At 41.1% G+C, this 19,592-nt stretch overlaps 1 protein-coding gene across 1 annotated transcript in view; it reads left to right on the top strand.

The window, feature by feature from the left end:
- The first annotated feature begins 18,349 nt into the window (after positions 1–18,349).
- Positions 18,350–19,592, top strand: part of IRF2 (interferon regulatory factor 2) — a 23,730-nt gene continuing 22,487 nt past the window's right edge. Inside the window, exon 1 of the mRNA XM_010002448.1 lies at positions 18,350–18,452. Within this exon, the coding sequence (XP_010000750.1) occupies positions 18,366–18,452 (87 nt within the window). The 5' untranslated portion in view covers positions 18,350–18,365. The remainder of the gene's footprint in view (positions 18,453–19,592) is intronic.

The following is a 19,592-nucleotide window of genomic DNA, read 5'->3' as shown; positions in this document are numbered from 1 at the left end:
TTATGCTCCACCAACATGAAATTTGCCCAGGTACTACATTTTTAGGTGCCAAAAACCCCTACTTTCTGGGTGTAGCTGGTAAAGGTACTGTGTTTGTAGCAACTCTGGACAAGGTACGGGCCAGCAAGAATTAAGTTCAGAATTTTACGTTAAAAATGCCACTGAGCTGTGATGTGACAGTGATCATAATGTACTTAGATTCAGTGTTGCTTCAGAAGGAGTAAAGCCAAGGGCTGTTGTGTCAGTGTTTAATTTTCCAAAGTAAATCTTAATATAGCAAGGAAAAAGTTAGTAAAATGGTGAGAAGCAGCCAAAAGTGTAAAATACTCATGTGTGGTATGTACTTCTTCAAAGATACTAAAGACTCAGAGCAATTGCATGGCACCTGTCACAAATACCAAAAAAGCCGAGCAGGCTGACGAGCAAAATAAAGGAGCTCGGGAGAAGTCACAAGAAACTTCAAAAGTTAAAGCTTTGTCTCCAGATGGGAAAGGTGGAAAAGAACTTAATATCTGTGTTAAACACAATAACATAGGCCAAAAAGAGTCATGGAACAAGTTGCTAAAAGGTCTGAAAACAATTACTAAATCCTCTTTGAAATGCATCAAAAGCAGGAAGGCTGCTGCTAAGTGATCCATGAGTGGAAGGAGTGCCCAAGGAAGATAAAGTCATAGCAGAAGAGTGAAACAAATTATTTGAGCCTTGCTTCACTGAGGAAGAGTTTAAGGAAATGCCCTTGCAGGAGGCTTTTTCTTTTTTTAAGGAGGGAGCATCAGAGGATATCTCCCAGACTGAAGTGTCTGTAAGAAGGGGTATCAGAATGAACCATCGAGAAGGATGAAGTAGATGGCAGGAGGTGATACTTGCTGAAGAGTGTGGAAGGAATTTAAAACATTAAATTGCTGATACACTGCATGTTGTGCCTAACTTGTGGCGTAGGCCTGCCTTGGTGCTCCAGGAATAGAAGGTGACAGATGAGCTGACAGTTTTTCAAGGTTTCTAAGGAAATTGAATACTTGGGAGTTGTAATTTTTGCTTACTTGTTTGTTTGCCAGCGATTAGTGAATGAGATTAGTGAACACAGGTGTAAAGGTGATACCTTGACAAAGACTAGGGCTGCCTTTTGTTGAGGAGGAGTTGTGTGTCACAAGTCTTCTGGAGTTCTCTAAAGGCATTGCTGAGATCTGGTTGATCCAGTCCTTCTTAAAGCAGGTTGAGTTTCAAAGTGGGCACAGGCTGCTCTGAGTCCCGTGGTCTGTGCCATCCAGTGGAGGGAGGAAGGAATAGGTGTTGATATGACAAATGTATTGGTTTTATTAACTCATTTGGAATATCAAAATCCCAAAGGATTGCAAAGACTGCAGAATAATCTTGTCTTGAAAGTCCAGATATAAGTTTTGGAAGGGAAATTCAGTACAGACCAATGGAAGTGTAATGTTAATGGAAGGGAAAGCAATCTTATATTTCGGTACACAGGAATAATGCTTGAACTGCCTTTTTATTCAGGCAAAGACAATACAACACAGGTAATCCTGTGAAAAAATAAGCTCTGTGCCCAGAAGTGGCTAAGAAAAGAGGGAGCAGGTTAGGAATTATTAGGAAGGAGTAAAAAAATAAATTAAAAACACCATCATGCCACTGTAAATCTATGTCACTCCACTCTCCTGAATACGTTTAGCAATTTTTGTTTCCACATCTCAAAAAGGATGTAGTGAAAGTTGATGAGCTACAGAGAAGAGCAGTAAAGACGATCAACGGTATGAAAGAGCTTTTGTGAAAGAGTAAGGAGCTTGGAAAAGAAGTAACCAAAGAGGGTGTGGGGATGTTTTATAAGTCGTTTAGTGTAATGAAGAAAGTGAACAGGTAATAGTACAGATAACATAAATGTGACAACAGGAGGTGTTTGTCCTGCAATATGCAAATTGTGGTGCTCATGGCCACTGCGTGTATACCAGTCAGGAGTTTGCGTGGGTGCAGGTGATGAGGTGGTCTGTGGGAGAGAAACTTGCTGTGCAACTTAGCAGTCAGAACAGTTCAGTACCAAATTTTGGGCACTGACTGCCCACAAAGAATTAGCTGCAGATGCTGATCAGGAATTATTGCTGAAAACTACAAATTGAAACCCTCTCTGCTGAGAAACATAAGCTACAGTCCATTTTCAGATAACATAAGAGATGCAACATTGTGTGTTGCCCTTTGTTATGTATCTTACAAAACTTCCAGCAAAAAAAAAAAAAGTTTCTCTGGTGATCCTTTTTAACGTGTGCTTGTTAACCCTGGGCTTGTTAGCCTCACACAAATTACAGTCAGATTAAGTGCATCCTGTATGCATTTAACATTGCGTAGGTGTGGCACCCCAGCAAAATTCCTCTGATGTTTGCAGAATTAGAACCTCAACTTTTATTTTGTGGATCTTATATTGAAAGTCATGGTCCATTTGTAGGCAAAGCAGTAATACTAAATGTGTTATTTATCTCTGTGATTCATTTGTAAAGATTGCGCTTTTGAAACTTGATTCTTCAAAGGCCTATGATGATTGTGATATTGAAGGCATAAAGCATAAGGTAGTGTTTACAGAGGTTTTATTATAGCTTATGGTGCTATAAACTGTGATTAGTGTAAAACATTTTCTGGTTTGTCCTTTGAGATCACAAGCACAAAAGCAAAACAACAAATAAGCAAGCCAAAAAGATTCTGGGTACAGTGTATACAACATCATGGAAAAAATAATTCAGTGTAATTAAATAAATTCCCCTTGGATTTTCTTGGAACTATATGAAGGTTCTTCCTTGTATTGACTGTGTGTGAACTCTTATGTTAAGATTAAAATAACCAGTAAGAAAAACTGGAATCAGCAATTAACGTGTACTAACAGTTAGTTGAAGGGAATACATGTTAACAGTTCAGAGTTTACTTTCTGAATATATATAAATACACATACATACTTATCTACATATATATATATAAATAAAATTAGGTGGTTTGTATATAACAATATATTGTACAGCACACATTTATTGGTAGACTGTGAAACAGTTTTAAATCTTGCTCTTCAAGTTAGCGCTGGATATGTTTTCAATTTCTTGGAAGTTGATGAAAAATTGCTGGGTTTTTTGAATGAGCTAGGGAGAAAAGAGAGAAGTGGTAAGCAGTAATGTCTGGTTTACTAATGTGTAATGTACTGCAAGCCCAGCTTCATGTATATTGAACATCTTCTGACTCCTTTGTTTGCTTGAGGCCAGATTGCAACAAATGTACAGCAGTTTTTAGTACAAGGCAGAGGTTTTATCTTGTTGCAGCTGGAACAGAGGCATCCAGGAGCAAATCTGCCTGAATGTGGCATGTTGTTTCACCCAAGGTATAGAACTGATTTCTAGCTTTAAATTATTTTAATATATTGTTGCTATTTGGGTTGCTAGCTTTCAAGATGAACTTGGAAGTAATAATTTCTATATTCTTTCACCTTAAAGAGTACAGCAGATTCTGGTTTGATGGTCTTTCAGCTAACCTTTAAAGGTTTAGTTTGTAGACCACAGCATACTTGGTGTTAGCAATGGAGTTAAGCTGTGACAAAAGCAAAAATGTTTAGGTTTGTCCTTTAGTTTGAACTGCATGTGACAGTGGATGTTGTGTAATCATTTCCCTTTTGCTGTAAAAATATTTAAAGTACTTTTTAATTTAAAGACTTACACGCTTAACAACGATGCAGCACAAAAGAAGGAAGCATTGCTTACGTTTTGTTTCAAGGAAGTCTGAAAGTGTGGTTAAGTTCTGCTTTCTGATGTGTACACAGAGGGATATCTATGGCTTGAGGGGCTTGATGAGTGCACAGAAGACAAAATCTACCTTAGTATTCCTGCTGGTATTGGGCATTGCTTGACATCATTACAGGCAAGCCTCTTACAGCTTTATCTAATCAAGGTAGTGCATTGATCCTTTAATAAGTTCAAGTGGCAGTAAATTTAGGTCTTTGTGTTCATTTCATATCTATATATATATAACATGCATTTGGTGTGTGGTGTGGGCTTTTGTGCGTTTGGTGCACTGGCTGCTCTTATAAGGCGTTTCATTGAATCATGTAAATGTGCTTTAAATGCAGCTGAGAGACGAATCCAGTAGAAAATACTGAACTACTGAATATAATTGGATGTGGCATACAGATTTGTAAAATGAAAATCAAACACCCCTTACCCTGAAACACATTCCAAAATTGTGACAGTATCTTACAAATTTTATCTAAAATGAAAGTAATTCCACAATAGGAAAGAAGGTGGGATAGGAGACTAATGTTTTTAAATTACTGAAAGCTTTCCTGCAGGATCTGAAATCCCAACAGTGTGACATCAAAAAGATGAAAGCAAAACTTGAGGATAAAACTGAAACCAGATATAAACAGAAGCGAAACTGACTCCATTGGTTTTCATTTCCCAGTTGGCAAAAATGAAAGAATAAACATAAGAGCAAGGAAGCATGAGTGCTGAACATGAAAAATTATTTTGATTTTATTATTTATTTAATCTGCTGGTAAATTTGGCTTCTGCATGACAGTACTTCTTTACCAGAAGACACAGTAGGGAGTAGGAGTTGCTCTACCTCGTTTATCCAGGTGCCACTTCCCCACTCGGTGGCCTGTGTGATGGCCCCACAGTATGGGAAGCAGCATCTTCTTTGGTCACGGAAGTAACATTTTGAAATGCTGTGCAAATGCGTACAGAAAGTACAGATGAGGTGATGACATCCAGTTATCATGAAAGCGAGTCATTCAGCTCGTAAGTGCACTTGACGTTTATTCATGCTGAGCCGTGAATTGTTAAGAGGACCAGGTATAAAACTTGTGGTGGGCTTTTTTTTTTCTGCCCCCACCTTTGAGATCCACTTAGATCTGGGTCAGATGTTACCCGATGTCAGCTTTGCTGTTGACATGAAATTACTATAAATGGTTTCACACCATTTCCACAGGTACATCAGCAGCTAGAAGGTCCTTCTTGACCTTGAAAACTAGCTAGTGAATTAGTCAACAGATGGCCAAACATTGGGTGCCTTTGGAATCTCAAATTAATATCTTTCTCATATGTAGAGACACACGCTCCTGGGCTATATTGACAAAGATTGGCTGGATGTTGAGGAGAAGCTTGGACAATTGCTGTTCTGCTGAAGCTGGACAAGGGTGAAATGAAATATTTTAATTCCAGAGGTCTAATTCTCACACATTTGCAAACACTGCATTTGAGCATATCAGAACTAAATTCTTTGGATGCCAAGACTGTTGTGGAGATTTGAGATTGATGAAGCTGAAGACTAGTTTTCTTTAGTTTAATAGTATTTCTATGGCTTAGATGAGAAATTAAGATGAGTTCAGTGGTCTCACTCTACCTCAGTGGTATTTTAGGAAACTTCCAAGATAGAAATAGCTGCTGCAGATCAGAACTTGAGGCTGTCTCATTGCTGTTGGTCTGCGGTCGGCAGAGAAACTTTAATTGAAGAACACTTTTTGTAACCAATCCATTAGCTATTCATATCTCAACATGAAAATTATTTAAGAAGTTCCTGTATGTTCTGTGGCAGTGGAAAGAATAGCATTTTTATAAAAAGGAGAATTACATCATCCTGTTTCAACAAGCATCACTATTAAGCATTTAATACTTGGTACTCTTTAAACACAAGCCTTTAAAGTGTATGCACAAAAGAAAGACATTTCTCTGTTAAATTCACCAATCTTGAGCAATATCTCTGTAGTAACTAATTCAATTTTTTTATATTTTTTTTTTTGTGCTCCACACATCTGCTTCTTTCATGGTGCTATTTTTGTAACTGTAAATAAGTGCATGTGACAGACATGTTTCCAGCTCACAGTGTGGATGATTCAGAAGATCCCAGCCCCCAAGTCTGTGCCGGCTGTGGTCTATAAAGCAAACATCTAACTAAGCAGGAGAGTGTTTTTTACAAATCTGAATTAGCATATATATATTTTTAATACCTTCTCTAGCAAAGGAGAAACTGCTTTCTTAAAAGGGCTGTGTTTGGTGTTCATTATGAGGTTAGGCAGAAGTAGATCATGTCTTTTGCTCTAGTTTCTGGGAGCTGTACTATTGATGAGAAGTTTGGGTAGCAGAAGTGTAGGTATGGGTTAGCTATTAACCTCAGTGGCAGAAACTGCCCTTGCCCAGACAATAAAACGAAAGCTTTAAGCAAATATTAAATCACACTTTAGTGTAGTGTGCAAATAGTTTTTGCTGTGTGTTGCAGAACAGTATGTTATACAAACAAAGGTAGCTGTGAGAAACAAGCCCGATCCCAGCGAGCTGGATTACATCAGGTGCAGGTCATGGCTGGTGAATGTGAAAACTCTTCCTTGAACACATTTCTCAGTGTTAGCTATCTGGAATAATTTTTCTGCCTCTCTGAGTGCTTCTAAAATGTCATTGTCTTCTCAGCAATTCTCCCTGAGCCTCACAAGCCACCAGTGTGGGAACGCTGAGGTTAAAGTCCTTTGTTTTACAATGGCTGCTTTTCTTATATATAGCACCCTATAAAACACTGACCCTGTACTTAAGCAGAAGAATGCCAGACGGGACACAGAGATGAAGTCTGCACTGGCTTTAAAACGTGTTTTTACAGTTTAAGATCCTGATCTTATAGATTCTTGCATTTGTTATTTTCCACTGCTTTCAAGAGGGACACATGTAGGAAACATGCTCGTTAAAAGTTTTAGACATGTCTCCTGTAAGCCTAGTCACAGAGGACATAAGAGGGTGTTGGTCTAACAGAGCCATGGAGAGACTTGGTGTTGAGTTTCAACAATATGATAAAAGAAGTGTTCTTGGTAGTTGTTTGAGCCTTAGTAGCTTTCTAGTTTTCACCAGACTGGAAAATTTTTTATGAATCAGGTGTCAAATGCTGACTTTTCCTGTCAGCTTTCAAGAATGCAGAGGGGTTGGCTTCTGTGAATACCAACTGGCACAGCTAAGCAGCAGCAGCTATTACGTGTGAGTATTTGAGAGCTGATTTGTCTGTGAGCACTTAATTCCAGAGTAAAATTGATTTATTGGGGGATAACTGCCCCCCAACACAGGAATTCATTATTTCCTTACAACGATGCCAGCAGTGTTCTTGTTGTAAACAAGTCCTTCCCAAACTTGTCTGAGTGAAGTACAGCTCTGCTACTGAAAGTCACCATCTCTCTTCTAGGCAGTTTTTTGGGGAAAAATAGTTTAGACATCCCAGACACTGAATGCAGATCTTGATCAATCCCCAGATGCAGCACAAAGCTTAAAAAGGAAATAAATCAGGTAAAAGTTATGGCTGTTTTTCAGACTTGTGGAGGAGGTGAGAGAGTTTTTTGTAATTACATATTGTTGACTGTGACTTTCGGAGACCCATTGTCATTCTGATGCCACCAGAATCCGGCATTTCCATCTTTGCTCCAAGCAAGACCTGAGAAACTCAGGAAAGAAAGCTGCAGGAAGTAAAGTAGTCCTTCAAAGCTGAAAGTACATCAATCGTTTTGTCACCAGACTTGCTGACACTGATGGGCACGGGATGATTGTCATGGCAAGGATACTGCTGAGATTATCTTCAACAATCTCTTTATTAGAAGCCTGGGCCAAGTTCCCAGCCCATGTAAATCTCTGCAATGCCAGAGAAGTGAATGGGCTTAGCCACAGACACTGTGTTGTTAAAGTGTCATGATAATGTTCAGCATAGGAACCAATGCAAGGGAAATTATTTTATAGGTATTGAGGTTCTGAAGCATTGTTTCCTTACACCTAAGTCTGGAAGCAAAAAACAGCCTTTTGTTTCTGTTGTATTAAAATAAGCTCGTTCTTCTTCGGTGTACTCCTAGTCTGCAAATCCGAGGGCTACCTTTAATCATGCCTGAGAACACTGTGAAGTAACAACTCATGTCTTAGCTGCTGAGGGAGAATAAGCTCTGCATGGAAACCAAAGGAAAGAGTCTGTTTTGATGTGTAATGTCTGAATCCCAGCCAAGGCATGTTAACACCCTTTGGGTGGAACAGAAATGCTATTGGACTGATGAAACACATTCTATATACGGTATGAGTTCCTATTGTACGTTTTCCTGGACATGTTTGTCATGCAGTCTGTAATGAGGATTTCAGAACATTTGAGGTATTTGCTGCCTTTGTGCTGTTCAGGTTTTTTATTTTTTTTGCAAGGAATGTTGGGTTGATTGGTGTGGTTTTTGCCCTCTGTCCCTTGAGGATGCAAGGGTTTTCTTTCTTGTACCTTTATATGCCTTTCTTGGGTACAGCAGCAAGAGTGGAGGGAATGCTGAATGCTTCCCTCCTCCTCCATCTACTTTGTGCCTCCCTACTGCCTGAGGCTTGGGAAGTTGGGTAGTTGTTGCTAGTTTGAATTCGTAGCACAGCAAGCTATGTTCCATGGTGTTTCACCACCCCACAGAGCTTTCCCCTTACCAGCCATGGTTCTGTTGTAGCCTTGCCATGTTTGGTTTGGGAGCCTAGAGAAGAAGGTGAAGCATTGCTTGTTGGTTGCCTGTATAGGTTCTTCCTAATGGCCAGGCTGTGCTTTGTAACAGTCTGCCTGGGACCTGTGCCTTCCCACCCTGCTTCCTCTCCAGTTCTTAGCTTTCTGGCCTGTCTTGATGGTCCTTCCTCCTTCCTGCAGGCACCTGAGCAAATAAGACACCACCTTTCCTGCCCACAGTGAATTATTTTTCTTGTTGGTGGACAAGAAGGATATAGCATGCTCATGGCATCTTTGCTGCTGTCACAGTGTTAGGAAAGAGCAGGAAAAATACTGCCATTGCTACAGCATGGATCAGGAGCATAGCCAACACAGAAGTGGGTCTGTGGAGCAGTGGGCCATGGGGTGTGCTTTAAGAGAGCACAAGGCAAGAAGTGCTTAGTGATAAGAAGATCCACCAGCATTTGTGATGTTTACCCTGTCCCTCCCTGTTCAACAGGGCATCACTGACTGAATATTCCTAGGGAACAAAAGAGGCATTTTTACATGGAATTAGAAGACCAGAGAGGGTAGGTTTTGCTGTCTAAATATCCATCCATCCAGAAAGTCTCATCTCAGGTTTTATGTGTTTTCTTGCTCCATATGTTTTCAATGCCAAGAGCTTCAGGATTTTGTCAACCCTTAACCCTTGAACCTCTGAAAAGAGCAATGCTCACTTTTTCTTGTTCACTAATCCTATTTTAATTACATGTTCTGCTGTTGGTTCCAAAAATGATACAGATATTTGCATAATTTGGGGTTATGATAAAAAGGTGTGTTATTTCTGCTTCTGCAACATCAGTGATAAGGTTCTCCTCCTCATGGCAGATGGGAAACACACCAGGCAGAGTGGGTGTGAAATGTGAAATGCACCCGGTCTCCCCATGGGCTATGGGCAGGGGAATTTCAGGTGTCTGCAATCAGAGCAGCTGAGTAAACTGTAGTTCAGTTGTCTGTATTTCAGTGTCAATATCACATTTCTGAAGTTCTTCTGAGCAGGTGAAGCTAGAAGGTTTTCCTAGCTGGGAAAGGTCTGTGTGCCTCTGATGAGCTTGACTTCCAAGCAAGGCTTTGCTCAGACTCCATATGGTTAAACATGCACTTTGAAATGGGCATCCACAATGGAGTAGTTGAAAAAGGGGGTCCTATATGCAAAATCCTATATGAGGGCAGAGTCAGAGCTGTGACCAAGGAACAGAATTTTACTGCAAGTACTGTTCCTTAAAATAAGATCATGTCCATGTATCCTGGAACAGTCTTGGCACAGGGACAAATACAGAACCCAGTTCTCTGAATCCTAAAATTAGCGTATGGTCTCATTTCAACATATCTGTTTGGTCACACAGGATGATTGCTGCTTTTCTTAACTGCATCAGCGTTAGCAAACAAAGGCATTTGGAAGTTTATCAGCAAAGCACAAGTATGAGGTAACTTAAAAAAAAAAAAGACAGTCTTTTCTCTGCAGAGAAAAAAGAGAAATAGTTATCATGCAATATTCTGCACAAGTCCTCTGGGGAACAGGAGTTTTTTCACAGCTGTGGGGAAAGGCTATGACCTACTTCACAAAAGCACCTCGAAGTATCTTATCCCTCTGTAACCTATCCACAACCAGTAACCACATTTCTATATACTAGCAAATCTTTTAGCTGGGAACTTTGTAATGGGGAGAGAATAATTGCTTTTTCAGAATTTATTTTTTTTTACTGCCATAGAAATCTGTTTGGTTTTGGTTTTTATTTTGTTTTGTTTTGTTTTTTTAATCTGTGACGTAGGCATAGAGTAGCTTGTGGTTTTGGAATAACCTTTGTGCCTTTTCAGTTATCCAGATGCTGTCAGAGGGAGTGAAACTGAAGGGAAGAGAACATCTCCTACTGTTCAGATTTAATGACTTAAATGCCATTGCTTTCACTTTCTGTCTACAGCAGCCGTAATTCTAGACAAGAGCTCTTCATTCTCAAAGGTTACACTTTCTCTATGGCAGGAGTGTTATCTACCATCAGGCTAAAAACAAAGTCAAACTTAATAGAATGTTTTGGCAGAGCGCATGGTGGACCGTAAGCTCTTTATTGAGCATTATGGAGTAAAAAAAATAATAAAATAAATGTATATGTAGATTGCAACCCAGCCATCACTTCTATCTTTTCTAATGTCTCTTTAAAGATAAATAACTGTTGAAAATTACTAATATTTTTCTAATCTCTTTAAAACCAACAAGTGCTGTGAGTTTCCTTCTGAAGAGTCTTGGATGAAGAACGTAGCAACATGCATCTTGTGAAGATGTACAGAGCTGAAATTCAGTATGGTTTATTGCATCTTAAGGATGCTGTGGTGACAGCTACCTGCTCAATGTCCTTCGTGTTACTACTCCTAAAAATGTTGTTCTACCCATGTTTCCTTCCTTTACGCGTTTGTGACTTTCAGCCACGTCAACCCTAGGAAGCTGGCTTGCATGTTTCACGCCAGGCTGCCGGTGTTATTCCTGTGTATAAAGCTAATTTTCAAGTGCACCTGGTGGTAGCAGGAGCAGTGTTGCTGACTGGCCTCCAAATAGCATCCATGTTCCTAACTGGGTTATGCTGGCCCGGCTTAAGCAGATCCTGTGCTGTCTGCCCTCTGCAGCATTTTTTCTCTCAGTCACATCTGCAGGATTAATATTTTATAGCTTGTCCAGGAGTAGCCTACTCCATAATTTTACAGTATCTAGTGTTCTGCTGTTGGTTCCAAAAATGATACAGATATTTGCATAATTTGGGGTTATGATAAAAAGGTGTGTTATTTCTGCTTCTGCAACATCAGTGATAAGGTTCTCCTCCTCATGGCAGATGGGAAACACACCAGGCAGAGTGGGTGTGAAATGTGAAATGCACCCGGTCTCCCCATGGGCTATGGGCAGGGGAATTTCAGGTGTCTGCAATCAGAGCAGCTGAGTAAACTGTAGTTCAGTTGTCTGTATTTCAGTGTCAATATCACATTTCTGAAGTTCTTCTGAGCAGGTGAAGCTAGAAGGTTTTCCTAGCTGGGAAAGGTCTGTGTGCCTCTGATGAGCTTGACTTCCAAGCAAGGCTTTGCTCAGACTCCATATGGTTAAACATGCACTTTGAAATGGGCATCCACAATGGAGTAGTTGAAAAAGGGGGTCCTATATGCAAAATCCTATATGAGGGCAGAGTCAGAGCTGTGACCAAGGAACAGAATTTTACTGCAAGTACTGTTCCTTAAAATAAGATCATGTCCATGTATCCTGGAACAGTCTTGGCACAGGGACAAATACAGAACCCAGTTCTCTGAATCCTAAAATTAGCGTATGGTCTCATTTCAACATATCTGTTTGGTCACACAGGATGATTGCTGCTTTTCTTAACTGCATCAGCGTTAGCAAACAAAGGCATTTGGAAGTTTATCAGCAAAGCACAAGTATGAGGTAACTTAAAAAAAAAAAAGACAGTCTTTTCTCTGCAGAGAAAAAAGAGAAATAGTTATCATGCAATATTCTGCACAAGTCCTCTGGGGAACAGGAGTTTTTTCACAGCTGTGGGGAAAGGCTATGACCTACTTCACAAAAGCACCTCGAAGTATCTTATCCCTCTGTAACCTATCCACAACCAGTAACCACATTTCTATATACTAGCAAATCTTTTAGCTGGGAACTTTGTAATGGGGAGAGAATAATTGCTTTTTCAGAATTTATTTTTTTTTACTGCCATAGAAATCTGTTTGGTTTTGGTTTTTATTTTGTTTTGTTTTGTTTTTTTAATCTGTGACGTAGGCATAGAGTAGCTTGTGGTTTTGGAATAACCTTTGTGCCTTTTCAGTTATCCAGATGCTGTCAGAGGGAGTGAAACTGAAGGGAAGAGAACATCTCCTACTGTTCAGATTTAATGACTTAAATGCCATTGCTTTCACTTTCTGTCTACAGCAGCCGTAATTCTAGACAAGAGCTCTTCATTCTCAAAGGTTACACTTTCTCTATGGCAGGAGTGTTATCTACCATCAGGCTAAAAACAAAGTCAAACTTAATAGAATGTTTTGGCAGAGCGCATGGTGGACCGTAAGCTCTTTATTGAGCATTATGGAGTAAAAAAAATAATAAAATAAATGTATATGTAGATTGCAACCCAGCCATCACTTCTATCTTTTCTAATGTCTCTTTAAAGATAAATAACTGTTGAAAATTACTAATATTTTTCTAATCTCTTTAAAACCAACAAGTGCTGTGAGTTTCCTTCTGAAGAGTCTTGGATGAAGAACGTAGCAACATGCATCTTGTGAAGATGTACAGAGCTGAAATTCAGTATGGTTTATTGCATCTTAAGGATGCTGTGGTGACAGCTACCTGCTCAATGTCCTTCGTGTTACTACTCCTAAAAATGTTGTTCTACCCATGTTTCCTTCCTTTACGCGTTTGTGACTTTCAGCCACGTCAACCCTAGGAAGCTGGCTTGCATGTTTCACGCCAGGCTGCCGGTGTTATTCCTGTGTATAAAGCTAATTTTCAAGTGCACCTGGTGGTAGCAGGAGCAGTGTTGCTGACTGGCCTCCAAATAGCATCCATGTTCCTAACTGGGTTATGCTGGCCCGGCTTAAGCAGATCCTGTGCTGTCTGCCCTCTGCAGCATTTTTTCTCTCAGTCACATCTGCAGGATTAATATTTTATAGCTTGTCCAGGAGTAGCCTACTCCATAATTTTACAGTATCTAGTTGGAAAAAAAAAAAAAAAGAGAGAGAAGGCTGAACTGACTGCGGGACTAGCACGAATAGTACAGTAAATAAGCCTTTGAAAAATATCAAAATAATCCCTCCACAAACTGTGGTATCAGCACATCTTTGGGCCATGCTTCTTGCCTGGGACTCGGCTCCTCATAGGCTCCTGGTCACCTCCCCTTGCAGGCAAATGCTCTTGCATTGGGGTTAATGTCTCACATGTTTGGCACCTGTTTGGGAGTAACTTTATAGACATCTTAATGTCCATCAAGACATTAAAGCTCCAACCACCAAAAAGACAACTGCCCCTGACTACAGCCCTCTTTAATAAAAGAGGCAGGTGATAAAAATGGAGCAAAAAAGGGAAGTGATATTCACAGAGCTACCAGCCTTAATACATTTGTAGAAGGTGTTGTTAAATATTGTGACTTGTGAAGGCTGGCTATCTTGTTAAGAATAACAAGTGTTCATAAAATTAGATCCTGGCAGGTAGCTTCCATGCCGAAATGAGCTTCCCTTTTCTTGTAGGGTAGAAAACTGCTTTCTGGAGTCCCATCTACATTAGCAGTTGACTGTATTTCATGGTGGCTGTTCTTCTCTTCCCCCACTATGGGACAGTGCTAGACCAGAAGAAAAGCCAAACTGTTATTTTCAATGTAATGCCAGAAAGTTTGTCTCCAACATGCATCTCTGGGAGTGCTGGGCATTTTCCCATGCTCTCCGCAAAGAGACGCTGGGGTTCAGTAGAGTCCAGGTTTGAAGCTGTGATTTAAATGCACAGGGACTTAATTAGCAGTTTTGGATTAAGGGATTCCTCCCTGTCCTCCCCAGCCACTCGTTCCCATTCCCATGCCAGAGTGTCCTCCTCTCAGTTGTGCTGTCACATGTCTTTGAGCAGGATGAGAGCCATGATCTGGGTTCAAACAGACAAAAAAAGCCTTACAGAAAGAGGTATTGCTTGTAAGCCTGCTAAGTCTTGTTCACAAAATTGCCTGTATAAAGCATAGCATAAACATGTGACAAAATTTGGATGGGACCAAAGGCTGGGTGGGGGTGATGGAGTGATGTGGTGAGAGATGCTCCTTTGCTACTGGTGGAGCTGGATCTGCTTCTTCCCCCTTTATCCCCTGCCTGCTCCACTGCTCTTCCCTGTCAGCCCAACCATCTCCATCCCACACATGGTCTCTCCAACACAAAGGATGATGGTGCCAAGTGGCCCAGTATTAAACTGTTTTACTCCCAGTTAACCTGAGTGCAAAGGTTCAGGCTGGCAAAAGTAACTGCACTGCTGGAGAAGTGTGCTTAAGCAGCGGGTGGTTGTTCATAACTGAGGAGCTCACGGGATGGTAAAGCTGGTAGGAACTTGTTACCTTGGCAGCTCTGAAAATACTGGTAGGAGTCACTTGTCCAAATACAAAAAATACAGACAACTGCATGTATCTTCTTCTACATGTAAATGTGCAGGAGAAGTGCAATATTAATATTGACCAGGAATGGGAGATAGGTGCATAGGTGCCCCTGGTTTTACAGCCTGCTTCAGACTGTAAATGTTGAAGTTTCATTCCTCTTACAAGGATTGTCTGTTTCTGCTTTTTCCTTTCCATAGCATAAACACTTGAGACAGGCTGGGGGGAAGGAATTTGGCACACCTGTTGTTTTGTATGGCTCACCTTAGTTTCTGGCTTTGTAGGTTTGTTTTATAATTCATGCATTCTGAAGGAGAGTGAAGCTGGCTGATGTTGGGTGGTAGCCCCTGAAACTTTACTGCATATCTTGGAGAATTTCAAAGGTCTTTACAAATCTGAAAGACTCTTCATGGCAGAAGGTAGTTATCCTGCTGCTCACTGATGGATAGACTTCAGGTTCACCCACCAGGAGCTATCAAAATAAGACTCCTAAGTGCACCCAGTAACCCTGCTTAGGGACAGACAGAGGCTACTTGTAAGGCACTGCAAAAGTTGGATGTTTCTTTCTGTAAATAAATCATGCATTTGACAGCTGTGGAAGGGAAATGTGGCACCTTCATTTCCCCCAGGCAACTCAGTAGATTTGACTTGGTATTTTCATACCAAGGATGTTGTTGACATACAACCACCAGAAAACCCACTATGTTTTAGCACTGTTGTGGTCAGTGCTGTCCTGAGGACAAAAGGTCTGGGATTGTCTTCTGAAGATGTCAGGCATTATTTTCTGCAGCACGTGCCCTACAGGAGCACGGGGTATGTTTTGATGACCAGCCCACTATCCCTCCAGCTGGACATCTTTGCAGGTTATTTTTAGCTGGGTTTGGTTTTACTTTCAGATAAGCAGATCTTAGAAACCACTCCTCCCTTCTTGCAAGCCAAACCTCTTTTCTGATTACCTGGGATTAATTTGCATTGGTGTGGGTGAGGGATGTGAAGGTGTGTACTGACAGCTGCAGCTGCTAATCCCAGAGGAGTCCCAGGGTGCTGAAAATGGGATGAACAAACTGCAGCATCTGCAGGGGAGCAGCTGGGGAAGCCACCAGGGACGTGGGAGGGAAGAAATTACTGGCTTGACTGTGCCGTTTTGTACAAGACCAGCTTCCTTGTAGTAGCAGTGTTGGCAGCTTTCTCATCTCCTGGAAAGTGTTGCTTTTGCACAAAGGCAGCTTCTGTTTCTCCCACATTGCCTGTCCCAAGTGGGATTCATTGCTACTGCCTTCAGTATGACTTTTCTGCCGTCTGTCTAGTTTATCCATTCAGATGGGCTTGAAATTTGTCTTAGAGGCTCAGTACCTGGAAGACAAGTCCCACTGCTAAATGGGAGCACTCATATATTGAATGCTGAAGATGATGCGCAGTGTTTCCAGGAACTGTCTCAAAGTGCATGCATATTTAAAGATATTTTACAAAGAAATGTGTCTAAGATGACCGTTGCATCTGCTTGTTTCTTCCTTGACAGACAAACTGAAGTTTGCTTGCATTTTTAGTACATTGCCATTTACATTCTTTGGCTTTGACCCAACGTGTAATAGGAGAAGATGATGCAGATCTCCCATACACACTCTGCAACTTGGATGGGAATCATTGGTGCCAAGCAAAGGAGGCTGCAGCGGTGCAGCCGGCTGCTTGCCACCGTCCCAGGGCCAAAAAGCTGCACCTGCATCACCCTCACCCAGACAACAGCTTTCCTCTTGCACAGAGAGGGGATTTGCACAAGAGCTCAACTGCTGTTGGGTTCTGGGGTTGGCTGGTTTTTCTTGTCTGACATGAATCTGAAAGGGAGCTGAGCAATTACAACCATTTTCTGAGCTATTTCAGAAATTTGTAGTCACTGGAAAAGGCTGTGGCTGAAGCTCGAGTGACCAGCTCCACACAGTAGTAAATAAAATTACAATATGTTTGCTAAGAGATTAGTGAGAGCATGGCTGCTGGTAAATTCTCTGATCACATCAAAGAGCCTTATTGTTGCACTCAGGTTTTAATTCCTTATTAGTTTCAGGAAATACATGTCCTCAGAGCAATGAGAGGAAACTTTGAACGTTTTTCTTCCTCTTGTACTGGGTGTGGACTTGGTGCTGCCTGATTGTTCAGTCTGTCTGATGCTTGTACTCCCATAGGAAGCAAGAACAAACCCATTTACATTTGTGTCATTGCTGTGTGTCCTTCAAATACGTGGCCTACTCATTTTAATTTTTTTTTTATTTCTTAAATTTTTTTTAAAGATCAAAGGTGACAAGCATAGTGGAGCAGAGAAGTTAAGAATGATGCAGAGAACACAGATGTGAAGAACAAAGGAGAGAGGAAGGAACTGAGCCTGGTACAGAGGGAGAGAAGAGAAAAAGCAGCGTAAATGCAAGTACTTGAATGTGTAGATGATGGGTTGCAGGCTGCTTAACAGGAGTTTAATGTGATGCTTTAATCTGCCTCTAGAGCTGATTGGCACTTTCAGAGTGGTGCCTGAGAAAGGTTAATGTTTTTTAAATTTTCTGCCTCAGGTTCAAGACTTTGGACTCTTATGTCAATAATTTACAGCTCTAAACAGGGAAGTGGTATCTTTAATTTTTTTTTTATTTCTTAAATTTTTTTTAAAGATCAAAGGTGACAAGCATAGTGGAGCAGAGAAGTTAAGAATGATGCAGAGAACACAGATGTGAAGAACAAAGGAGAGAGGAAGGAACTGAGCCTGGTACAGAGGGAGAGAAGAGAAAAAGCAGCGTAAATGCAAGTACTTGAATGTGTAGATGATGGGTTGCAGGCTGCTTAACAGGAGTTTAATGTGATGCTTTAATCTGCCTCTAGAGCTGATTGGCACTTTCAGAGTGGTGCCTGAGAAAGGTTAATGTTTTTTAAATTTTCTGCCTCAGGTTCAAGACTTTGGACTCTTATGTCAATAATTTACAGCTCTAAACAGGGAAGTGGTATCAAGGTCACGTGTGTGTGTGTGTGTGTGTGTGAGAGAGAGAGACAGAGAGAGAGCAAGTGAGACATAAAAAAAGAAGTCAGTTTGAGTCTTAACTGAATAATACAATGTGGCATGGGGCAGCTGGGGGGGCTGTGAAGTACTCACTTCCTAGCTAAGCGGTATCGAACTGTAAAGTAGCAGCTAAACAATGAGTGGGTGTATCGCAGAAAGCTGGAGGGAGGGGGTCAAACTACTCAGCCATAACCAAAGTGATCTGATAAATTGCTGTGATGTGAAATGTATTTTTCCTAATTTTAGTCAACTTTATGGGATAGGAACAGCCATTTGAAAGCACTCAGTTTAGCAGGTGCATAGTTTTAGCTAGTACAGTGATGCCACCTGCATGTTAATTTCTCTGGTTACATTTTTTTTTCCTGACAAAAAGAGGTCTTGTGCAAATACTGGTACTTGGGGGACAAAGAGGTCTCTTCAGGAGTGTAATTGTTTTTCTTTGCGGCCTCTGGTATCCCACCTGGATCAGCAGACAAGCTTTTGCCAATATGATGTGTCTTCTTCAGGCAAGGGTTTCCCTAATCCATGTGTACCAGAAGTGTGTTTTCTGACATAAGAGAAGACCTTAACATCTCATTTGCTCTTTGGGGAGGCTCCTACAGATATACAAAGTCATGATTATGTTTATAATTGTTCAATGCCTGAAAAGTTTTAGTAAGTCTGTATTGTGCAGAGATAGGGCTGGAAAACAGTAACCTTGTCCCTTGTTCTCTGCAGCTCCTTCCCGGGTGGTGACAATGCCTGTTGAAAGGATGCGGATGCGCCCCTGGCTGGAGGAGCAAATCAACTCGAACACGATACCGGGGCTGAAATGGCTAAATAAGGTAGGGGGAGTGCATGTATGCACGTGTACATGTGCTAAAGAGGGACTTAGAGCAGTGCCTGAGATGCAGATGGGTAAATCAGCTCATTCCTGGATTTCAAAGGGGTGACATGGGGAAGAAGGGCAAAGCTGAATGCTTCCTGCTGCACCTGTTCCTGCCAGATCTGAGGCTCCCTGCTGTGGCCTGGTGGATTTGTGGCTCCTTCAAAAGTGTTCTCCAACTCTTTTTTGGAGTAAGTGTTTCTGGAGACTCCGCTAGTTTTGTTTTTTTAAGCTGGGATCAGATTGCTCACCAGGTAATGTCAGAGGGATATGGACATAATGCTCTCTTAAGCATTCTGTGTTAGAATCTGGATTGGGGCAACTGTCTTGTTTCAAACTTGTGTGACTTCTCTGATACTTCTAAACCTGGGAGAAAATGGGGTAGCTCTGCCCTGCCAGACCCAAACCTAATTATCCTGGTCCTGAGCTGAGAGCTCTAGGTACTTTGAGAGCACAAGTATGGGCTCCAAAATGTCAGTGCCCAATTTGATTTTTTAAAAATTGGCACAGTAAAACCAAGGAGTGTATTTGAGACTTGAACAGTAATAAACCCTGGAAATACTGCGTGCGGTCTGCGATGTGCAGGAGAGTTATTTACTGCACTGAAAGGCATGGGGCAGTTTTGGCTACAGAGGCTACTTTATTATCAAAATGGATGGAAGTGCACAAAATCAGGTGCAGAAACATAGGAGCTGCAACTCTGGTGAAGATACTAACTTGGTTAGTCTGGTATCCTCCCTGTAGTAGTGGTTGTGGTGCTCAGGTGTTCATGAAGTATGGCAGTTAAGATTACTACTTTTTATTTCAGCTTTCAAAAGTAGAAATGCTCAGGACTATAAAATTATCAAGAGCCCTTTAAGTGTCTCAGGAACTTTGTGCATCAGTGACTCTCACACACTGTGGCTGGGTAAATAAATATTGCTTTATCCATTCCCTAGTTAGCTGCCCTGTGAATTTGAGTAGGTCCTTGTTCTTGCATAATGAGGTCACAGCACAAGAGGAGGAAGAGACCAGTTTTTACTGCTGTCTTTGTAATCTGAGTCCCACATTCAGGTCCCTATGGATTCTTCTCCTTGAGTATCTCTGCTTAGGTGTCAGG

The sequence above is a fragment of the Chaetura pelagica genome, unplaced genomic scaffold, assembly GCF_000747805.2.
Source record: "Chaetura pelagica isolate M959 unplaced genomic scaffold, ChaPel_1.0 scaffold67, whole genome shotgun sequence".
Classification (NCBI taxonomy): domain Eukaryota; kingdom Metazoa; phylum Chordata; class Aves; order Apodiformes; family Apodidae; genus Chaetura; species Chaetura pelagica.
The sequence above is the reverse complement of the archived record's forward strand: the minus strand, read 5'-3'. Positions and strand labels throughout refer to the sequence as shown.